We start from the raw sequence: 23,094 nt of genomic DNA on the forward strand, positions 1-23,094 counted from the left end.
CCTGAGCCTGTTGGAACGACTTAAGAAAATTCAGTCTTACCAATTTATAACAATTTCACAGAACAGTTCTGTAGAAATTGTTTTCTTTGGACCCATAAGTTTGGGGTGCTTTATACCATATTTTGTCTTGTAAGATCCCCAGTTGCATTGGCATATTAAAGGGGTCTTCCACAATGGTACCTGGTTAGTGAACACTTTCTGAATAAATTAAAGGTATTAAACGTAACTTTGTTATACCAGTCTTTCTCAACATTTGACGCTTTTATGCTAATCTGTTTATTTAATCCAGGGCAACACACTTTATATAAGTCATACTAGTTTTGGCGGAAGAAAACCCACCCCATACTGGAAAATTAGGTTCACCCATCTTATTTACAGTGTGCTTTACTTTTTTTTTAAAAAAATTGATCTTTAAAGACTAAATATTGTCTGCTATCGAGATTAAAAAATATGCCACAGGCTCTGAAGGCACGTTTTAGTAAAAGAGTTTAGTAAAAGATTCACTAATAGTATAATTGAAAAAACAATATATTGCTCATTTAGATCACCCTTTAGAATGGGCTGGTTTTCGGTATAGCTAGGTGATTTTGAGCCGTGTTAACTGTACCTTCTGAATATTGTGAATGTCCCCACCACTTAAATGTACACAGGCAGAAGTTGGTGCAACAGAAAGACTAACCTCAGATGAAGTTTGTAGAATTTCCCAGACTTGTGTTGCTATGGGAATGAGTGTGTTGTCAGTAGATTCAGCATATTGTTTTTATAAGGAAAGTCAACCATTTGTTTCTAGAGCTGGAATTGCCTTTTTTTCTTTGTTTCATCTGGGATGCAACTCTGAAGAGGAGGTTGTTTCGGCTTGTGGTAAACTTTGGATTCCAGCATATTCAGATAAACAAATTTGTTGATAGTTCTAGCTGATTAATTTTGTAATTAATATTTAGTAATGTAATATTTAGTAATGTTTTTGTAAGTTATTTTTAATTACCAGAAATTTATTATACTAAAATTTCTTTGGAACCTAAAAATGTATTAGTGGAAGTATTGGTGATATATGATAATTGAGCCTTTCTTAGGTGCTGAGATCAGATAGTTTCAGGGAATTAAAACTTTTCCTGACTTTTCATCACCATTGTAGCTCACAGTTTTCTCTAAATGTTATAAAGAATGCATGTAAGCTAATCAGCCAATCAAACAGTTAACATTTTATTTCGGTGCTTTATTAATATTTCAATATAAATAAGTTGCAAAATTTGAGAAGAGATACTGAAATCCTATATTTAGCAGAGGATTAACTTTTGCGAGAATGAGGAAATTTTCTTTCCTTTTCTTTAAATTTTAAATTGAGTTACAGTGAACTGCATCCATTTAAAATGAACGGATTGGTGAATTTTGGTGGGTACATACACTCATAAAACCACTACCACAATCCAGATTTAGGACATTTTCATCATCTTGCAAAATATATTCCTGTTCCTTTGCAGTCAGTTCCCTCTCTTATCCAAGGCCCCAGGCAACTACTGATTTGTTGGAAACTGTTTTTAAAGAAGAACCTTTAATGAGTCAAATCTAGTCAATTTCTAGCTTTGTAGCTCAGTGTGAAAGGGTAGAGTTACCACCTTGGGCTATGTAGCCTTGCAACCTGGGTTTGAATCTTTGGCTCTGTTTTGTGACTTTGGGGAAGACTATTTAAATGCATTTTGTCTACAAAAACTATTTAAACTATTTAAACTAAAAAACTATTTAAACTATTTAAATGAATTTTGTCTACAAAACAAGGATAGTAATAGAGTGTATTATTTATTATCACTGGGCATAAATGAATTAAAAATGTAGGTAAAATGTTCAGCAGCATATAATATATACCTGGTAAATTGTATAATATTTTTGAACTTCATATTCTCTCATTTTTATAGGGGAAAGAATTCAAGGACAGTTTGAGGAAATTTTGGTAGATTTGGAGCTAAGAATTTTGGAATCCAAGAAGTTCTGGGTTAATTAGTGGAATTTTCTAGCTAACTGAATATTACTAGATTTTATTTAGTTGACTCTTGCCCACCACCCAAAATACATTGGTTCAGTATTCTCTGAAACCAGCTTTTGATAATCGAGGCTCTTCCGGAGCATGAAGTGACCTTTCCTGAGCAATGCCTGGAGTGTAGGTATAGTTCAAATAGGAGATAAGCTCCATATCTTTATAAACAGCACATAACTCACTAAAATAAATTTAAGTCTCTGATATATTGGTTTGTCATTTATCTCATTTTATCTTAAAAGGGGTTCCCCCCCACAATGTGTGTATGTGCACGTCTGTGCCTGCGTGTATGTAGTTTTTTGAGTTTTGATTTGTTGGGTTTAGTTAATAGTTTCTTTCCGTTTTTTCTCTTTACTCCTACAAAAAAACCTTTTTGTCTTTCTTTAAATAATTTAAATGCATTGTAAATAAGACAAGGCTATTTTACAGTTTTAATAGGTATGGGACAATAATTTAAATGATTTGGTTTTAGCTCTTTTATATGGATTTTTATTAAGCAGTGTCTGAGTCTTAATTTATGAAAAGATTATGGTTAAAAACATATGGTTTTTATGGTTTAAGCCATGTAATTCTTTCAAATGTGTCAAATTAATGGACTATATATACATAGTTTTTTTTTTCCCCTAAAAAAGTGAATTAAGTAAACATTTAATAGGATCTCTGGTAAAATGAAATTTTACATGCATGATGAAGAAACATTGTGTAGCAAAGATTCATACTACATGTCCAAATGTATATTCTAAAAGCAGTGAGGATTTTTTTTAAACCATTCAGAAATACCAAAGTGTGTTCTAGACTCAAAACTATTAAAATAATTTGGTTTTAGGTGATAATCAATTGATAGCTTTATTTCTTATGGTATTTTTTTTGTCTTTCTATAGGGCTGAAAGACACACAGAAGTCTTCATGGATATAGTTGATACATTTAATCATTTAATTCCTACTGAACACTTAGATGATGCCCTATTTCTAGGATCCAACCTGGAGAATGAAGTCTGTGAGGATTTTAGTACAAGTCAAAATGTCTTAGAGGACTCGCTGAAGAACATGCTCAGCGATAAGGATCCTATGCTAGGATCTGCAAGTAACCAGTTCTGTTTGCCTGTTTTGGATAGCAATGATCCCAATTTCCAGATGCCTTGTTCAACAGGTAATTCTTACTTTTTTTTTTTTTTTTTTTTTTTTTTTTTTTTAGTCTGCAATTTAAAGTAAAGATTTTTTTTTTTAGATGAGGGTAGTACATTTAGGGTTCTTTTCTTTGAATTTAGAGCTCCTTTTCTAGGCATCACAATTAGAATTTAAAATTTAAATTTTCTTCTAAGGAATGTGGAATTATCTTCAAGGATATTGTGGATATAGATAGGGTTACCATATAATTTGTCATCTAGAATGGGATGCTTTTTTGAGAATCATAGGGGGTGCTGTTAATAATTACATCATGACAACAGGTCATGATTGGGACTCTCTCTAGCAAATAGGGATTGCCTTGCCAATGGGGACATGATGTCATCCCAGGCCTATTGGAGTCAAGGGGAATGGCTGAATTGACCTTTTTCAGTGCCCCTCCCTGCCCTTCAAATTTAATACTTTGTGTGCTCCCATTTCAGATCTTTTAGTATTTTGTATTTGTATTTCAAAACCAGAGAAAGAACTGTAGACCTTTGCTGTCCAGCATAGCAACCACTAGCCACTTATAACTGTTGGCCTAATTGGAGATGAAATGAGTCTGGTCCTAATTGGAGATGTGCTCTAAAATGCACATTTGATTTCAGTGTGAAAAAGAGATTGTAAAATATTTCATCAAGTTTTAAAAATATAGATTACACATTGAGGTGATATTTTTGGTTAAATAAAATATTGTATTAAAATTAATTTCACCTGTTTTTACCCTTTTTTTTTTAAGTGGCTCCTTGAACATTTAAAATTACTTATGTGGCTTGCATTATATTTCCATTGGACAGCACTGCTTTAGGATCTATAGTTGAAGTAACTGAAAGACAGTAGCTTTCAGAGGATAATAACTTTCTGTAGGGCTAATCAAATTCTTAATAAGAGATTACTTCAGAGATACATTAATATGTGGAAAAAATATGTAGGTGTTCCTTTATAAAGCAAAGAAAATATTACAACAAACTTTGGAGCAATTAGCTATTCTGTAAGCTAAAATTAGACGAAGGAAAATCAGCTTCACATGGAGAAGCTAGGCTTTTTTCCCCCTCTCCGTTCCCTAGAGTAGTTCAGGTTTACGTGGTGGTGCTCAGTTTTTCAATAACTCTAGACTTTTTCTGCACTACAGTTTTTCAGTATTTTTCATTTCCTTTTAATATTTTCTGCATAATATTTTGATATAATAATAAAGTCTGGTTTAGGTGGCCTGCTATTCATCAGATTTGTCAGATTCTCTGCCTGAAGACTCAACACTTTGGCTTCTAGGAATATTTTCATTTTAACAACTCCTTAATACTGAAGTCTTTTGAATTGTTTGTTAATAATGGTATATCGCTGAATTATATACATTGTGTTGTGTTATCTCATAGGTTTACATTGTTTTTGTTGTTGTATTCTTAAATGTTTTAAAGCTTTTAAAATTTTGTTTTATGTTTGCACTGTTCCTGTGTCAGTACAATATATCTAATTATTGTGAAGCACTTTTGACACTGGTTATATGCACAAAGTTTCACAGTTTAGTCTAAATTCAGGAAGAACGTTTATTGAATACATATGTGCTTATTACTAGAAATACAGTAACCGTTTCAGGGATGTTATATTGGGCCTGGAACTGGAAATGTATCATCCTTTTAGACTTTGTTATAAAATTACAGCCCCTTAGAAATACTGGTATTCTTACTTGCAGTCTTTTTTTTTTAATTTCTGTCGATGTGAAAAGTTTTTTTTTTCATATGAAAAGTCTCTTTGGTTGAACATTTCTTTTGCTAATAGAAGACTTAGAACATCTTTATTGAAGTACTTAAATTTTTTTGAGGTCTGATTAATACTGTGTACGATTTCATTGTAAACTATTTTATTTAAGAATCTGTAAGTAGAAATATTTTCTCAATTTTCCTATTTTAAATTTGTTTGCTACAATTTATTTATTTTGGTTTTAAAATAGAACTATTTGTGTTAATATATATGATATATATCTATACGCTTTTAAGATATGTAAGGGAATATGTGGGGGAAACTTAAAATTGTAAAGCTCTTTATAGGATTGCTTAGATCTCATTGTGCCATCAGGCAGGGGATTTATTTTGATTGTTTCAAAGTTCCTTTTGCCCTTTGGGATATTTGGTTTGGTAAAAGGCCAGTATATTTTCTAATGATAGCAAACTGGAAAACATTAAAATTAAAAAAAAATTGTTTTGAAATAGAAATTCTGTTGTAAACTATTTAGTGAAAACCATACATGGACACCTTCTGTAAGTTTCAGCTATTCACAAACTGCTTCAACTTTTTGCTATAAAATAAAAATGACATAGTTCTTACCCAGATGTTTGTACCTGGCTCTATACATTTTTACTACTTGTCTTGACTGAAGCATAGCAGGGAAATGGCTCTATCAGTATTCCTCAGGCCATTGAAAGCTATAGATTATGGTTATTTTGTAACCTTGGTCTTAACAGTGCGAAAGGTAGCAAACAATAACTGCTGTCTTGTTCTCTAGTCTTTTGATGTAGGTTGGTTTGCTGTAGTTGTTAAAGACCAGTTGTTGAATGTCTTGCATTATATTTCGGCTGTCTCCAGAAATCATAGAGAAGCTTTAACAATTATAAAAATAGGAAAGAAAATGATCGATCACTTTTAGTGCTCTGCAGGTGCACAAAAGTTAGGATGCTTACTTACTGTTTCATTTTGAGAGACAGTAAGTAGATTTCTGATCCTCTTTTTGAATGCTTTTGACTCCATAAAGTATTTTTTTATGTAAATGCAGTGTTTGCATATGGTTTTTAGATTTACCCAGCAATGCATTTTATTTTTTAAATTTGTTATTTATTTATTTTTTAAAATATCCTTATTGGAGTATAATTGCTTTACAATGTTGTGTTAGTTTCTGCTGAACAACAAAGTGAATCAGCTATATGTATACATATATTCCAATATCCCCTCCCTCTTGAGCCTCCCTCCCACCCTCCCTATCCCACCCCTCTAGGTCATCGTGAAGCATAGAGCTGATCTCCGTGTGCTATGCAACAGCTGCCCACTAGCCATCCATTTTACGTTTGGTACTGTATATATGTCAATGGTACTCTCTCACTTCGACCCAGTTTCCCCTTCCCCCACCGTGTCCTCAAGTCCGTTCCTCTACGTCTGCATATTTATTCCTGTGCTGCCACTAGGTTCATCAGTACCGTTTTTTTTTAGATTCCATATATATGTGTTAGCATATAGTATTTGTTTTTCTCTTTCTGACTTACTTCACTCTGTATGACAGACTCTGGATCCATCTACCTCATTACAAATAACTCAATTTTGTTCCTTTTTATGGCTGAGTAATATTCCATTGTATATATGTGCCACATCTTCTTTATCCATTCATCTGTCGATGGACATTTAGGTCACTTCCATATCCTGGCTATTGTAAATAGTGCTGCAGTAAACACTGTGGTACATGTCTCTTTTTGAATTATGATTTTGTCAGGGTATATGCCCAGTAGTGGGATTGCTGGGTTGTACGGTAGTACTATTTTTAGTTTTTTAAGGAATCTCTGTACTGTTCTCCATAGTGGCTGTATCAATTTACATTCGTACCAACAGTGCAGGAGGGTTCCCTTTTCTCCACACCCTCTCCAGCATTTATTGTTTGTAGATTTTTTGATGATGGCCATTGTGACCGGTGTGAGGTGATACCTCATTGTGGTTTTGATTTGCATTTCTCTAATGATTAGTGATGTTGAGCATCTTTTCATGTATTTGTTGACAGTCTGTATATCTTCTTTGGAGAAATGTCTATTTAGGTCTTCTGCCCATTTTTGGATTGAGTTGTTTTTTTTTTTTTTTTGATATTGAGCTGCATGTGTATTTTGGAGAGTAATCCTTTGTCAGTTGCTTCATTTGCCAGTATTTTCACCCATTCTGAGGGTTGTCTTTTTGTCTTGTTTATGGTTTCCTTTGCTGTGCAAAAGCTTTTAAGTTTCATTACGTCCCATTTGTTTATTTTTGATTTTATTTCCATTTCTCTAGGAGGTGGGTCAAAAAGGATCTTGTTATTTATGTCACAGTGTTTTGCCTATGTTTTCCTCTATGAGTTTTATAGTGTCTGGCCTTACATTTAGGTCTTTAATCCATTTTTAGTTTATTTTTGTGTATGGTGTTAGGAAGTGTTGTAATTTCACTCTTTTACATATAGCTGTCCAGTTTTCCCAGCACCACTTATTGAAGAGGCTATCTTTTCTCCACTGTGTATTCTTGCCTCTTTTATCAAAGATAAGGTGACCATATGTACTTGGGTTTATCTCTGGGCTTTCTATCCTGTTTCATTGATCTATATTTCTGTTTTTGTGCCACTACCCTACTGTCTTGATTATTGTAGTATAGTCTGAAGTCAGGGAGCCTGATTCCTCCAGCTCCGTTTTTCCTTTCTCAAGATTTCTTTAGATATTCGGGATGTTTTGTTGTTCCATACAAATTGTAAAATAGTTTTCTCTAGTTCTGTGAAAAATGCCATTGGTAATTTGATAAGGATTGCATTGAATATTTAGGTTGCTTTGGGTAGTATAGTCATTTTCACAGTGTTGAGTCTTCCAGTCCAAAAACATGGTATATCTCTCCATCTGTTTGTATCATGTTTAATTTCTTTCATCAGTGCCTTATAGTTTTCTGCATACAGGTGTTTTGTCTCCTTAGGTAGGTTTATTCTAGGTATTTTATTCTTTTTGTTGCAGTGGTAAATGGGAGTGTTTCCTTAATTTCTCTTTCAGATTTTTCATCATTAGTGTATAGGAATGCAAGAGATTTCTGTGTATTAATTTAGTATCCTGCTACTTTACTAAATTCATTGATTAGCTCTAGCAGTTTTCTGGTGGCATCTTTAGGATTTTCTATGTATAGTATCATGTCATCTGCAAACAGTGACAGTTCTTCTTCTTTTCCGATTTGGATTCCTTTTATTTATTTTTCCTCTCTGATTGACGTGGCTAAAGCTTCCAAAACTATGTTGAATAATAGTGGTGAGAGTGGGCAACCTTGTCTTGTTTCTGATCTTAGAGGAAATGCTTTCAGTTTTCCACCATTGAGAATGAGGCTGTGGGTTGGTCACATGTGGCCTTTAGTATGTTGAGGTATGTTCTCTCTGTGCCCACTTTCTGGAGAGTTTTTATCATACATGTTACCCAGTAATACATTAAAAAAAAACAATTCCAGTAAGTGAGGAAATTCATTAAGTGTTTGGGCAGTGTTTGATCTTGATCAAACCAATTATTTGTATTCTTAAAAATTCCTGTTATCCTTAAAATAAAACTAATATTTTCCCAAGTAATAGGTTCAAGATACTGACTATATTGGTTATATACTATGTGAGGAATGTATTAAAAATCATTGAAGTGGTGTTTGAAAAACTGGCATTATCAGTGTCATAAAGAAATGTTATTTTTTTCTTACTTTACAAACAAATGTATGCCCCTTTTATGTAGACAGCTATGATTCATAAGTGTGAAACAAACCTTGTATTTATGAACCATTTCTTTACATGGTATATTGAGTAGAAACGTTCAGTGGCTGTAAATTTGATTTATTTCTTTAAGACCAGGAAGACGGGCACACTGTAGATAATACGGATATTCAGAGCAGCCTGTCATTTATGTAGTGCTTGTAGCTACTACATCCTTCAGTGAAACCAAGATGTCCTTTCCAGGCTATATCATGGCTTACAAAACCATCATTCACTAAATTAAAAAAAAAAAAAAATCTCTCCTGTAGCATGATTTTTGGAGATTAAAAACATCAGTCAGTGAATTCAGAGTATCTTACATATTTGTTAAGACTTGATTCATATTGTGTATTTAAGTGTTTTTTCAGTTGTATAGAAATTCATATTGTTTAGTTTTCTCAATTGTAAATTTCTGCTAGCATGCATATGTGATAGTTGTTTCCTATCAAGAATGCCATTGATAATATATAACATCAAGTAGCATTGTTTAATAAGAATTTAAGCTTGTGCTGCCTTTCTTCTAAGCAAAGTATTGTTAATACATGTTAAGACTGGTTTTACAAGTTTTTTAGCAGTAGTGTGATTTGGTCCTTTTTTTAGCACACAGATTTTTAACTTAATCATAGCTCTGTAGTTTGGGGCTTCTTCATCATTAGAGGCAGAATTCATCTGTGTAATATTTTAAAAATTATGGTTCTTGTTCTGAAAAGATGATTGTTGTCCTTTTGCATCATTGAGATTTATTTAAAAGGTATTTATAAGTTTTCATGGCTTCGTGCTTCTCTTGGACAACATTTCAAATCAGAACATTGAACTAAACACGGTGGACCCCTGGTCCAATAAAATTCAGTTGTCAGATATTAATTATTGTTTTCCTTATTTGTACTTTATTTGTGGGGGCAGCAAACTCTTTGTGCAAATTTATTGCACCTGTCGATCCAAGTATACATATACATTCATTACGCATTTGCACTGGGGTCTTTTTTTCACTGTTTTTATTACTCTGAGTAGTATTTATGGATTTTTTTTAAACTTATGTGCCTAATGAACATCTTTTTGCCGTTGATCTTATTTTTGAGAGTTGCATTTGAACAAGAAGATACAGGTTTAGTACATGTAAAGTAGTCATGCAAATGAGATGAACATATATTGGTTAAGATAAAGCATGTGCTCTTCAGTTGAATGTTAGTGGCAAGTAACTGATTAGCCTACTAAGAACATTCATAGTCTTTAAGAATAGAACTTTATTTCTGTAAGATTGATCATTAATATTATATATTTTGAGTTATACTTAGAGGGGTTTTGGTGAAAGTGGGTGTGTATAGAAGAGAGCAACCAGAAAAGAGAGGCAAAAACACCTTGTAGAATTAGCAGAGAAGAGAAAATGCTGCGAAGTGGAAAGAGTAGGACATGACAGCAGCCATAGATCCTTGAAAGTTTGTCTCATTGATAAGAGATTTGACTTCTTTTATGGATAGTGGGAAAGAGGTAGATCCAGTAGGTTGCAGTTAGAGGAAGACAGAGTGTAATTGGCTAAAAGGAAGAACTTGGGGTTCCCTCAGATAGAGTAATAGGTTCCCAGGGGACGTGGCATTTACACTTTTGCTGGGTATGACCACCCTGACCAAGGTGTTGTATTTCATTGGGGATTCATGTGTCATGTAGTTTCTGTTAGGTGACTTCTTATGGTCAGTGCCCTCCTAGAGTCCTCTGTCATTGTGTGTTCTAACGTAAAGTGTCTCTGTTTTCTTTATTAGAAATTAGATTGTTTGCTTTAATTCTAAATCTCATTCGTAGGCTTAATGTATTTCAGTGCTTCTTTAAATTATTTGTAATATGACTTTAAGAGCATGGTAATAACTACATTTATGTAAGCAACTTTCATTGCTCTTAATTCACTCTGTTCCATCTTATTTCTTCTGCTCTCTCTATGTTCAATTTAGACATTTTAAATAGATTGTCAGTTTTTCTCAAACAGGTAGTTTTCATTAATCACTGCTACAAGTGGTCCTTACTACCAAAATAACAGAATTGAACTCAGATAAAACAAATAAGCCCTTTAATACCAACACTAAATATCACTTTCTAAATTCAGAAAATGCAGAGAGGGAATTTTTGGCTAGAGTTTTCCAGTTTATGGTTTTAGTTTGTATATTTTGTGGCCTTTCTCTGTTTTACCTCTATTTGATTCAGTTGACTTTTGCTTTCCTTAGCTTGATATAGTATAAAGCAGAACACATTTTAATTTTACTTTGTATTGACTGAGCATTTAATTTTCTGTCTTTTAAATTAAAAATGTGGAATAAAATTAATCATGTCTTCATCACTATGCCCCTAATATCTTTCCGTTTCTTCCTTTCACCTGTTACTTACAGTTCACTCTGTATTACTATTTTTTAGCTTGCATTTCTGTGCTGTTGTATAGCAGGCCTCTTTATCCACGGTCTTGGGCATGCTTCTGGAGTTATTCAGTCTTCCTGCCTCCCAGCGCCCTCTGTCGCTGTCCTGTCCCTATCTGGGTTTGCTGTTCTCCAGGCCTGTCGTATGTCTGTCGTCCCTAGCGTCGCTGCCCTCCTTGAGTGGAGCTGTTGTCTTCCTGGATTTCATCTCCCTCTCTTTCTCTATGCCCTCTTAATGACATTCTTAGTACCTTTCTAATATTATTACACTTGACTAATAATTTGCCTTTATAGAGAAAAGAATTGATTATCACCTTTTCTTAAAGTTTTGTGTCTGATATTGCTGATGGGTTGGTTGCCTGGGTTTGTATAAGGCTTGTTGCTTTGTCAGGTGGCCTTTTCTGCACCCCCACTTTAGGATCTTCTTATCTTTTGGTGTTTAGTCTTTGACTTATTGTTGCTGGCACTTGGTGGGCCTTTTCATTTTGGAGAGTGATCAGTTCTGGGAAATTTTCTGTGTTTTCTCTGCAAACTCCTAGGAGATGTTGGCCCTTCTGGATTAATTGCCCATGTTTCATGTCTCTTTCTTGCATCTTTACCATCATTTTGCTCAATGTCTTTTTAGAGATTCACTGCCATATTTTCCATCTCTTTGAATATTTAATTTTGAGAGTCACTATTTCTAAGAAGTCTTCTGTTCTCTTTATTCATACCATTTTAAAATAGTGTTCTGTGTCATAAATATATGTAAGAGTTTCTTTATAGTCTGAATTCATTTTCCTATTTGTTTATTTTGATGTTTCCCATAGTGTTGCAACCTTTCCCCAAATGATTAGTTTTGGTTGCTTGTTGTTTAAAATGGGAGGAGATAGGAAGTTTTAAGTTTTGCCTTCACATACATGAGTACTCTTAAGATCAAGGCTCTAGAAAAATCAGGATAAGTTTTCTTTCTTTTTTGTAAGTTCTTTTAAAAGAACAAAGGAGATAGTAGGTATTCAGTAAATTTTTTAACTGAAAAAAAAAAAGTAAAAGGAAAAGAATACAAGGAACAGAAAGAAGTAGGGTAGTGGGACCAAAGGTTAAGATAGTAAATAAAATCCTGTCTGCAGGTGGGGTACAATTTTGGCTCTCAGATTTCTAGCAGTTGTGGAAGAGGAAAACAGGTAAAAACAAATCTGGTGCCCAGGAAAAGGAAGACTATTTCTGATACTAAAACTAGGAAGACATTTTATCCACAGTTTTATTGTGATGTGATATAATAAAAGATAATCCTTAACTACATACTTTCAATGAACATAGGGCTTTTTCTTATGATATCCCTCATTATGTATCCCAGTATAAGCAGTATTACAGGAACTAATATAATGAATGGTCTGACCCAGTCCCCTGTTAGATTTTAGGTTATTTTTCAAACAACTCGCCTTTGATATCATTTTTTAACACCAGATTTATAAATATATTGAGAAATACAATGTTCTGTCTGAGAACTGTTGGGAATGCAATGATCCCCCCCCCCCTTTTTTTTTTTTTGCCAGCTAAGTGCATAGACAAGCTTTATAAACAAACAGGGCTGTGATGGGATATGAAAATTTAAAGGCACTGATGGGGGCATCTGGGTGAATAGGAGGGTGCTCTGCCCTCCCTGGGTAGAGCCAAGATTTTTCTCAGAAAATGATTTTGGGACCCTCTGTAATGCATGAATAGGCAGGAGAAGGCTAATTTCAGACATAAATGAAGATCATTCTGGCATAGGTAACTTTTGTTTTATAGCCGTGGTTAAAGTGGCAACTTGTTGAATAAAATTCATAGATTTCTATCCCCTTTAGTTCCAACTGATTATTCTTGCAGTTTTCTTCCAGTCATGGCAGGACTGCAGAATCCCTTGTTGCCATTTTCACCATAATCATTGCCTAGATTCTTTTAGAACTCTTTAGGCCTGTACTTCTACCCCTTGTACTTTTCTCTCTTCATATTTATTTTGTTTGCTTTAGTTGAGAATGTTCTGAAAAGATTTCTGAACTGGAGCTACTGTTGTTGGTACTGCCCTCTGTGGTCTCTTCTTCCCTAAAATACCTTCTTTCTCTAATTTTGATCTTTTATCATAGACTTTTGATTATGTCTCTAAGTCCATCTTGAATGATAAATCAGTTACTCAATGTGTAATTACATAGCAAATAAGTAAATTGTCATGGGATGATTAATTAGAAGTTTACTAAAACAGAGGAATCCAAAATGATGACATTGTTCCAAACACAATTGATTTTATTCCTTTTGTCTGGTAAAGATATTTTCCTGTAACCAGTTTAAGATTAGGATGAGAGCATTTTACTGCTTGGTTTGTACAACTCCAGTGAGTACCAATCAGAGAATACAGTGTGAATCATGCCCCCTTGAGTGGATAGCAGCCTAGGATAGTTTAAGGGAATGAACATTAATTTATTTTTACATATTTTAGATTTTTAAAAAAAAATTATTTATTTGGCTGTGTTGGGTCTTGGTTGCTGTGCGTGGGCTTTCTCTAGTTGCAGCGAGTGGGAGCTACTCTTCGTTGCGGTGCGCAGGCTTCTCATTCTGGTGTCTTCTCTTGTGGAGCATGGGCTCCAGGCGCGCGGGCTTAAGTAGTTGCAGCATGTGGGCTCAGTAGTTGTGGCTTGCGGGCTTTAGAGTGCAGGCCCAGTAGTTGTGGTGCACGGGCTTAGTTGCTCCGCGGCATGTGGGATCTTCCTTGACTAGGGCTCGAACCTGTGTCCCCTGCATTGGCAGGCGGATTCTTAACCACTGCGCCACCAGGGAAGCCCCTGTTTTTAGATATTTTAATTTAAAATGATGTCTGATAATTATTTGATTACATTGTGGTGATTTAAATAGTTTTTAAGTTTTCTTAAATAGGAGAAATAGCACATCTGACAAATCTCACTGTAAGACCACTGGTTTGGAACCCTAGTCTAAAACTTGATTTCTCTCTGTGATTATTGGACTGCTACCTCCTGGTGATGGTGTACTCTAATTGGAAGAAAAGAGAAAACTATCACCTGTGTTTTGAGTCAGAAAGGCAAGGTATTTTTTTCTCTTGTCAGAACAAAGTATAATCTGATAATTTTATTGCTTTTGTCACTGTCTGGAAATATTTTTTTTGTTATTTAAAAATGTAGAATTCATAAAATATGGCTGGTACAATATTTTGAAGAGAATACATGTCAGATTTTAAAGATATCTTAAATTGTATTAAAATGCAATTTAAAATACAAGAACATAACAGACATGAGTCAGTTCTGAAGATGTATAAATTTGAATTTACTTTTCTCTTTAAAAAGGTTAGGAATGGGCATATTTTCAGATTAGCTTTTCACAAGCTTTTTAAACCCACAAATTTGTTGATTTAGAATAATAATACAGTGAGCCTGACCTGTGCATCCTGGTTTTGTGCAGAGGTATGAAAGAGAAGTGTTTTAAACCCCTTGTCCTACACCATTTTGAAAACATGTGTTATGCTTGTTGTTGACCATCTTTTATTTTCTTTCTTTTCAGCTGAATTCCTTTCCACCTCATTCTTTATCTGCAAAATGTTTTTTTCCTCCAGAATTAACTGCTTATTCTGTCTATAATGAAAATTAATTTTTATACCTTGTCTGTGATCTTAGCTCAGAATTTAAGCAAGTAGGCTTATCACATTAGTATATAGCTAATTTAAACATGATTGTTAACTCTCTAACAGTTCCAGAACTATTTGCATTATTAAATGTTTTCTAATGCAAGTGATCTCGCAATTATTTGAGGTTTGTACATTTTAACATAGTGGAGTAAAAAAGTTTTATGGTACCATGTGTGGATAGTGGGTAGTATTCTTCAGGCAGAGAGGCTAATAGTCTATGATTTTGCAATTTGAAAGACTAGGGTTCTTAATTTCATAATTGTTTAATGTGGTACCAACTGATCAAATATACTTATTTCTCATAATCATAGAATATTGTTACATACTAGATGTGCAGAAGTTGGTTGAACAGTTGGTATTTATGAATGGTTTATGAACAGCTTTTTAATCTTTAAAGTAGTGAATTCTACTTTGTAATTTGAAAATAATTTTGATATAAAGAAAACTAAGGATCCTTGCTTTCTTGATCTTGATTTTCTATTCCTTTGTCTAATTAATCTCCATAATTTTTATTCTTACCATTTTTTTCCCCATCAGGGAGAAAAATGAATAATAAAATCTCTAAACTCTGTACTTTGACATCTTTTGAGGATATTGACCAAAAAGGAATTCTGATAAAGGAGCTGCATCTGCAATCTTCTTATGAGATCTCGACCAGCCTGTTTGACTTAGTGGCCAAAGAGAGAGATGAGCTTGTTTTAGGGCCCTATCCCTGGCCCACCCTCCCTATCCTAGAGATGGGTGTACCTGGCAGCCAGAGGAGTTGAATTTCATAATTCCTTGGCAATGGAAGACCCCTGTTATTAGAGAATTAGGAAAGTCTGGTTACCTGGATTTTCCCAAATCATAGACCTAGACATCCTCAGTCTCCTGGCTGATACCAGAAATCCTTTACCTATTCAAGGCTTCCTGTTCTTTTCTTAGTCTGTTGCTGTCATGGATTTGGTTCTCATGGATTGTGACTCACTGGGTCATCTTAATGAAAAAGTTTTGGCCTTTTGGCCTAGGATTAGGTTCAGCTGGGAGTGACGGAAAACTCTAAATAACAGTGGTATAAAGAAAGAAATGCTGCCAGCTGAGAACTCCCTTCAGAATTGCCTTGGTGGTAGCATTGCTTCACCCAAAATCACACCCTCTTCCCAGGGCAACCTGCATCCAGTGACTGGTTGCCATGGGGGTACAAAAGCCTGGTACCATCACCACAACTCAAGATGACTCTGAAGATTCACCCCAGCTTCCGAGCTCCCAAAGGGTTGGCCGAGTTGAGGCGTCTGTTGCCGCTGCACCACATCCCAACCTTTTCCTCACTCCATCTCTGCTCCCTCCCTCACACAGATGTCCCTCCCAAGAGCACTCTAATAAATCTGCATGCATTCTGATCCCACCTCCGTCTGGCATACTGGCATAGAGTTAGGCACCCCACATGTGTTTGGTAAGATAAATACATCTTCTGAAGTTTGAGAAAAAAAAAAAGTTACCACGTAATAGCTCAGAAGAAAGTGACTGAGAGCCGGTATGGGGCTCCACAATGTCAGGGACCTAAGTTCCCTCTCCGTTGCGCTACCAAGTATGATCCCTATCTCCATATTCACCTCATAGTTTCAGATGGCTCTTCCAGCTATCAGGTTGGAGTCTAGCCAGTACAAGAGAAAAGGGAAGGGGAAGGTATGTCCTCTTTCTTTATGCTCATCTTCTGAGAGTTGCACGTACCATTCGTCCTTTAATTCGTTACTTAGACATTGGCCACATCTGGCAGTAAGTAGATTGAAAAGTGTAGTCTTGATTTGGATGACCATGTGAAATAACAGGAATTCTGGTGAATGAGGAAGGATGGCTGAACGGACATTGGGCAGCTGCTAGCCAGCTGGCTCAGGCAGTTTTTTTAGTTCACTCTGTGGGGATGCTGAGATCAGGACCTTTTTCTTGGTAGGCCTGTCCCAGCTCACAGGTCAACCTGGGTTTGAATACTTGGCCTGTTTTTAGAGGTGAGCCTGCTTCATTTGTCAAAGATTTTTCTAGGCTATTTTTCACTCCTAACTAATGGAACTTAGATCTTAATTTGTAAAATTTAGGTCTTTGTTCATAGATCATGATCATCTGCTCTTATCAGAAATTTTACAGGGAGAATAAATTCTTGTGTTGTTTCACCCCAAAGAGGGGGTGGGTGTCAGAATTACTATTTGTATATCAGAGGCTTCATTTCATTGAGGGAATGGTGTCCAAACCTTTTGACTGTACGTGTTTATCAATAAGACATTTTCGAGTACTCATTCATACTTGGCATGTGTGTTTATATACTTGTCCTACTTTACTAATATATTAATGTCCATTATATAACACATACAATAGATATTTTAAATGAGCTATAGATATCATAAATGATATTTCTACTTTAAAATTATTAGAATTATCAGTTGTACAGGAACTTTTTTGGAGTGCAGTATGATTGAATATATTTTTGAGAATTTCACTTTGTCATTCGGATAAAATCTTTTATACATCAGATTCTAAGTTGAGTTTATTAAAGTGTCCAGATAAAATTTTTCATAGGTGCCACATTTCGTTTTTAGTCACAAATTATATAATGATGGAAACATTTTTAAACGGGCATTTGCTTAGCCAAAGTTTCTTTTAGAGAAGCAATTTTTCTTACTCATTACTAAAATGTCACTTTTATCTAGAAGGGACAGACTAAGGTGCTTATTTTTTCATATGACTTATTTACAGCTGCTTTATAATAAAAAAGGCAGTATATTTGTAGCACTTGTCTCATTTGTAAAGTATTTGTCTCACTTTTTGTGAAAGAAAGATGTATAACTCAATCTTAGGTAAAACAGTTTTTCAGGACTTTGCTGTGAGTTAATGGAGAACCTGTGTGGTATAAAGATTTTAGGGCTTCCCTGGTGGCGCAGTGGTTGAGAGTCCGCCTGTCGATGCAGGGGACACGGGTGCGTGCCCCGGTCCGGGAAGATCCCACATGCCGCGGAGCGGCTAGGCGCATGAGCCATGGCCGCTGAGCCTGCGCGTCTGGAGCCTGTGCTCCGCAAAGGGAGAGGCCACAACAGTGAGAGGCCCACGTACCGCAAAAAAAAAAAAAAAGATTTTTAGTCATTTCCCATTTCATTAAAATTACTGTAAGCAATCTGCTGTTTATAAAGTTTTTTAAAAAATATAAATAAAAAGCTACATTGATGACATCCTGAAACACTGTAAAATGTTGAAGGCAAACAAATGCCATTAAAGGTGTCAACTCCTCCATTTTATGAAATTCTCACTCTTCTCTCAGCTCTTTCTCTTTAGATAATTGTGGCTAACATGAATACAGCAAAGATTACTAGTGTCAGTTTGATTAACTGTTGGTAAAGTTTAATTTCTTTTTAGTTTTTAGGTAACATTTAACATACATAGTAATTTCTTCCTGGACACAGATTGACTGTGTATGCATCCCTTTAGGTATATTCACTTCCTTAGGAGACCACTGGCTTAATGTATACTTGAAGTCTAATGGAAGCTGCTATGCGGGTGTCTGTTGAAATGGTAAAGTATTTTATTTAGAGGCAGTACTTTTTAAATATATACTGACTATTTTTTCCCCTGAAGTGTTTTGCTAAATGCCTGACAAACTTTGACTTTTAAGCTTCATTAGAATCAGGGAACTCGTAGTAAAATGTAAATATTTGTAACTCATTCTGGGTACTGACATCATCCTTGACTTCACCTTAGTTTCTTACCTGTATTTTTCTTTTGCTTTTTCTTCCTTTTTTCTTTTAAAATATTACCTTATATTGTGTATCTTTTTATTTTTTATTTTATTTTATTTTTTGGTTTGAAAGTAAATATTTATTTAGAATGAAAAAAGAAATAAAACACAAATTTTAAGAAGCTTTCAAATACCACAACCATTACAAAATCCAGAAAAATAATAAAATTATTTTTGTTAATTGCCTGACACATCTCTATACTGCTTTTTTCGGGGGCGGGGGAGGGTACATCCTCTTGATTACCTCTTCATATTACATTTTGTATAATCATTTTTCTATACAGAGAAGAGAGAATATTCAATCTTGTCTTTAGCATGGTAAATTGACATTTTTTTCCCACTGAAATTTTCTTTTATTAGACTTAATATACTCATGACAAGAAATTATTAAAAAATATAATATACATTATAGTACAAAAAGGACAAAAGTAATGCATTAATATTTTTAGTAACATTACTATATTCTTTAACATGTGGAAAAAACACATGAAACATTGGTTCCAGTGGGTAAACTCTGCAAAGATGAGAGATTGATTTGCACTAAGAATAACAGCATTGAAGTAAGTAATTCAAGTTGTTTCTTCAGTTTTACAATCACTGTGCTGTCACTGCTTATTTAAGAGCTACTGTTTAAATGCAGGGTATATATTATCACAGAGGTTAAAGACATATGTGTTTGAAGCAAACTGAAGTTATTCTGAACCGTTATGATGAACCTACTCTCAAAAAGACATGTGTGGCTGCATCAGTGTGTGTCTGAGGGTAACTGTATAACTGGGAGTTTATCAAACATAACTCCCATGTGGAATGTAATGCTCATTAAAGGATGAGTAATTAAAAATGGACTAATTTAACCTTTATACAACTTTTGTGTTATAAAATCTCAATAGTAAAGGTAGCCATGGCTTTGAACTTAGACCAACAGAAGACTTTTGAAAGAGGATTTTTTTTTTTTCCCTTTGGTACGCGGACCTCTCACTGTTGTGGCCTCTCCCGTTGCGGAGCACAGGCTCTGGACGCACAGTCTCAGTGGCCATGGCTCACGGGCCGAGCCGCTCCGCGGCATGTGGGATCTTCCCGGACCGGGGCACAAACCCGTGTCCCCTGCATCAGCAGGCGGACTCTAAACCACTGTGCCACCAGGGAAGCCCAGGATTTTTTTTTTTTTTTTTTATCACTAACAATGTTAAGAGTTACAGGAACATGGCAGTATTAAAATCTGGATTTTTGTTGATGGTTCAGAAAGCTTCTTGCAGCTGTACAGTTCACTGTTGAAACATGATATAAATGTTTAAGATTGTTATCAAATCTAGGAAAACCTCTATCAAGTTTTTTTTATATGAGTTATAAGATTCCAGGCCTTTCAAGTTTCCTGTAATTCTCAGTTACTGTATTAGTGACCCATCTTAAATGCTCTTCCAATTGACAGTTCTCATTAACCATTTTGCTATTAATGTTCCTGTGGTAGTTATGTATTCAGTTTGTTTTTTTTTAATTTAATTTAATTAATTTTTTTATACAGCAGTTTCTTATTAGTTATCTATTTTATACATATTAGTGTATATATGTTAATCCCAGTCTACCAGTTCATCCCCCCACCGCCGCTGCTTTCCCCCCTTTGGTGTCCATACGTTTGTTCTCTACATCTGTGTCTCTATTTCTGCCCTGCAAACTGGTTCATCTGTACCATTATTCTAGGTTCTACATACATGCGTTAATATATGATACTTGTTTTTCTCTTTCTGATTCACTTCACTCTGTATGATAGTCTCCAGATCCATCACAAATGACCCAATTTCTTTCCTTTTTATGGCTGAGCAATATTCCATTGTATATATGTGCCACACGTTCTTTATCCATTCGTCTGTCGATGGGCATTTAGGTTGCTTCCATGACCTGGCTATTGTAAATAGTGCTGCAGTGAACATTGGGGTACATGTGTCTTTTTGAATTATGTTTTTCTCTGGGTATATGCCCAGTAGTGGGATTGCTGGATCCTATGGTAGTTCTATTTTTAATTTTTTAAGGAACATCCATACTGCTCTCCATAGTGGCTGTGTCAATTTACATTCCCACCAACAGTGCAAGAGGGTTCCCTTTTCTCCACACCCTCTGCAGCATTTGTTTGTAGATTTTCTGATGATGCCCGTTCTAACTGGTGTGAGGTGATACCTCATTGTAGTTTTGATTTGCATTTCTCTAATAATTAGTGATCTTGAGCAGCTTTTCATATGCTTCTTGACCATCTGTATGTCTTCTTTGGAGAAATGTCTATTTAGGTCTTCTGCCTATTTTTGGATTGGGTTGTTTGTTTTTTTAATACTGAGCTGCATGAGCTGTTTATATATTTTGGAGATTAATCCTTTGTCCATTGATTCATTTGCAAATATTTTCTCCCATTAGGGGGGTTGTCTTTTCGTCTTTGTAGTTTCCTTTGGTTTGCGAAAGGTTTTAAGTTTCATTAGGTCCCATCTTTTTAATTTTGCTTTTATTTCCATTACTCTAAGAGGTGAATCAATAAAGATCTTTCTGTGATTTATGTCAAAGAGTGCTCTTCCTATATTTTCCTCTAAGAGTTTTATAGTGTCTGGTCTTACATTTAGGTCTCTAATCCATTTTGAGTTTATTTTTGTTTATTCTTGTGTATGGTGTTAAGGAGTGTTCTAATTTCATTCTTTCACATGTAGCTGTCCAGTTTTCCCAGCACCACTTATTGAAGAGACTGTCTTTTCTCCATTGTATATCCTTGTCTCCTTTGTCCTAGATTAGTTGACCATAGGTGCATGGGTTTATCTCTGGGCTTTCTGTCCTGTTCCATTGATCTATATTTGTTTTTGTGCCAGTACCATATTGTCTTGATTGCTGTAGCTTTGTAGTATAGTCTGAAGTCAGGGAGTCTGATTCCTCCAGTTTTTTTCCTTCAAGACTGCTTTGGCTCTTCGGGGTCTCTTGTGTCGCCATACAAATTTTAAGATTTTTTGTTCTAGTTCTGTAAAGAATGCCATTGGTAATTTAACAGGGATTGCATTGAATCTGTAGATTGCTTTGGGTAGTATAGTCATTTTCACAATATTGATTCTTTCAATCCAAGAACATGGTATATCTCTCTATCTGTATCATCTTTAATTTCTTTCATCAGTGTTTTGTAGTTTTCTGCATACAGGTCTTTAGTCTTCCTAGGTAGGTTTATTCCTAGGTATTTTATTCTTTTTGTTGCAATGGTAAATGGGAGTGTTTCCCTAATTTCTCTTTCAGATTTTTCATCATTTGTGTCTAGGAATGCAAGAGATTTCTGTGCATTAATTTTGTATCCTGCAACTTTACCAAATTCATTGATTAGCTGTAGTAGTTTTCTGGTGGCACCTTTAAGATTCTCTATGTATAATATCATGTCATCTGCAAACAGTGACAGCTTTACTTCTTCTTTTCCGATTTGGATTCCTTTTATTTGTTTTTTCTCTCTGATTGCTGTGGCTAAAACTTCCAAAACTATGTTGAATAATAGTGGTGAGAATGGGCAACCTTGTCTTGTTTCTGATCTTAGTGGAAATGGTTTCAGTTTTTCACCATTGAGAACGATGTTGGCTGTGGGTTTGTCATATATGGCCTTTATTATCTTGAGGTAAGTTCCTTCTATGCCTATTTCTGAAGGGTTTTAATCATAAATGGGTGTTGAATTTTGTTGAAAGCTCTTTCTGCATCGATTGAGATGATTATATGGTTTTTCTCCTTCAATTTGTTAATATGGTGTATCACATTGATTGATTTGCATATATTGAAGATTCCTTGCATTCCTGGGCCAAACCCCACTTGATCATGGTGTATGATCCTTTTAATGTGTTGTTGGATTCTGTTTGCTCGTATTTTGTTGAAGATTTTTGCATCTATATTCATCAGTGATATTGGTCTGTAGTTTTCTTTTTTTGTAGTATCTTTGTCTGGTTTTGGTATCAGGGTGATGGTGGCCTCATAGAATGAGTTTGGGAGTGTTCCTTCCTCTGCAGTGTTTTGGAAGAGTTTGAGAAGGATGGATGTTAGCTCTTCTCTAAATGTTTGGTATAATTTACCTGTGATGCCATCTGGTCCTGGGCTTTTGTTTGTTGGAAGATTTTTCATCATAGTTTCAGTTTCATTACTTGTGATTGGTCTGTTTGTATTTTCTATTTCTTCCTGGTTCAGTCTTGGAAGCTTATACTTTTCTAAGAATTTGTCCATTTCTTCCAGGTTGTCCATTTTATTGGCATAGAGTTGCTTGTAGTAGTCTCTTAGGATGCTTTGCATTTCTGTGGTGTCTGTTGTAACTTCTTTATCATTTCTAATTTTACTGATTTGAGTCATCTCCCTCTTTTTCTTGATGAGCGTGGCTAATGGTTTATTAATTTTGTTTATCTTCTCAAAGAACCAGCTTTTAGTTTTATTGATCTTTGCTATTGTTTTCTTTGTTTCTATTTCATTTATTTCTACTCTGATCTTTATGATTTCTTTCCTTCTGCTAACTTTGGGTTTTGTTTGTTTTTCTTTCTCTAGTTTTTTAAGGTGTGAGGTTAGATTGTTTATTTGAGATTTTTCTTGTTTCTTGTGGTAGGATTGTATTGCTGTAAACTT

The 23,094-nt window shown here is 34.9% G+C and overlaps 1 protein-coding gene across 6 annotated transcripts in view; it reads left to right on the forward strand.

Annotated features, from left to right (window-relative positions):
- The window catches only part of PHF3 (PHD finger protein 3), a 103,324-nt gene that overhangs the window by 9,497 nt on the left and 70,733 nt on the right, over positions 1 to 23,094 (forward strand). For 3 of the 6 annotated variants that reach the window (XM_019929254.3, XM_019929253.3, XM_019929255.3), the window contains exon 2: positions 2,914 to 3,182. The exons of 2 other annotated variants lie outside the window; for them this stretch is intronic. In XM_019929254.3, the coding sequence (XP_019784813.2) occupies positions 2,939 to 3,182 (244 nt within the window). In that variant the 5' untranslated portion in view covers positions 2,914 to 2,938. Of the gene's footprint in view, positions 1 to 2,913; positions 3,183 to 23,094 lie in introns of those variants that run through there. One more of the 6 variants, XM_033867387.2, reaches the window with a different exon arrangement.

The sequence above is a fragment of the Tursiops truncatus genome, chromosome 12 (genome assembly GCF_011762595.2).
Source record: "Tursiops truncatus isolate mTurTru1 chromosome 12, mTurTru1.mat.Y, whole genome shotgun sequence".
Taxonomy (NCBI): Eukaryota; Metazoa; Chordata; class Mammalia; order Artiodactyla; family Delphinidae; genus Tursiops; species Tursiops truncatus.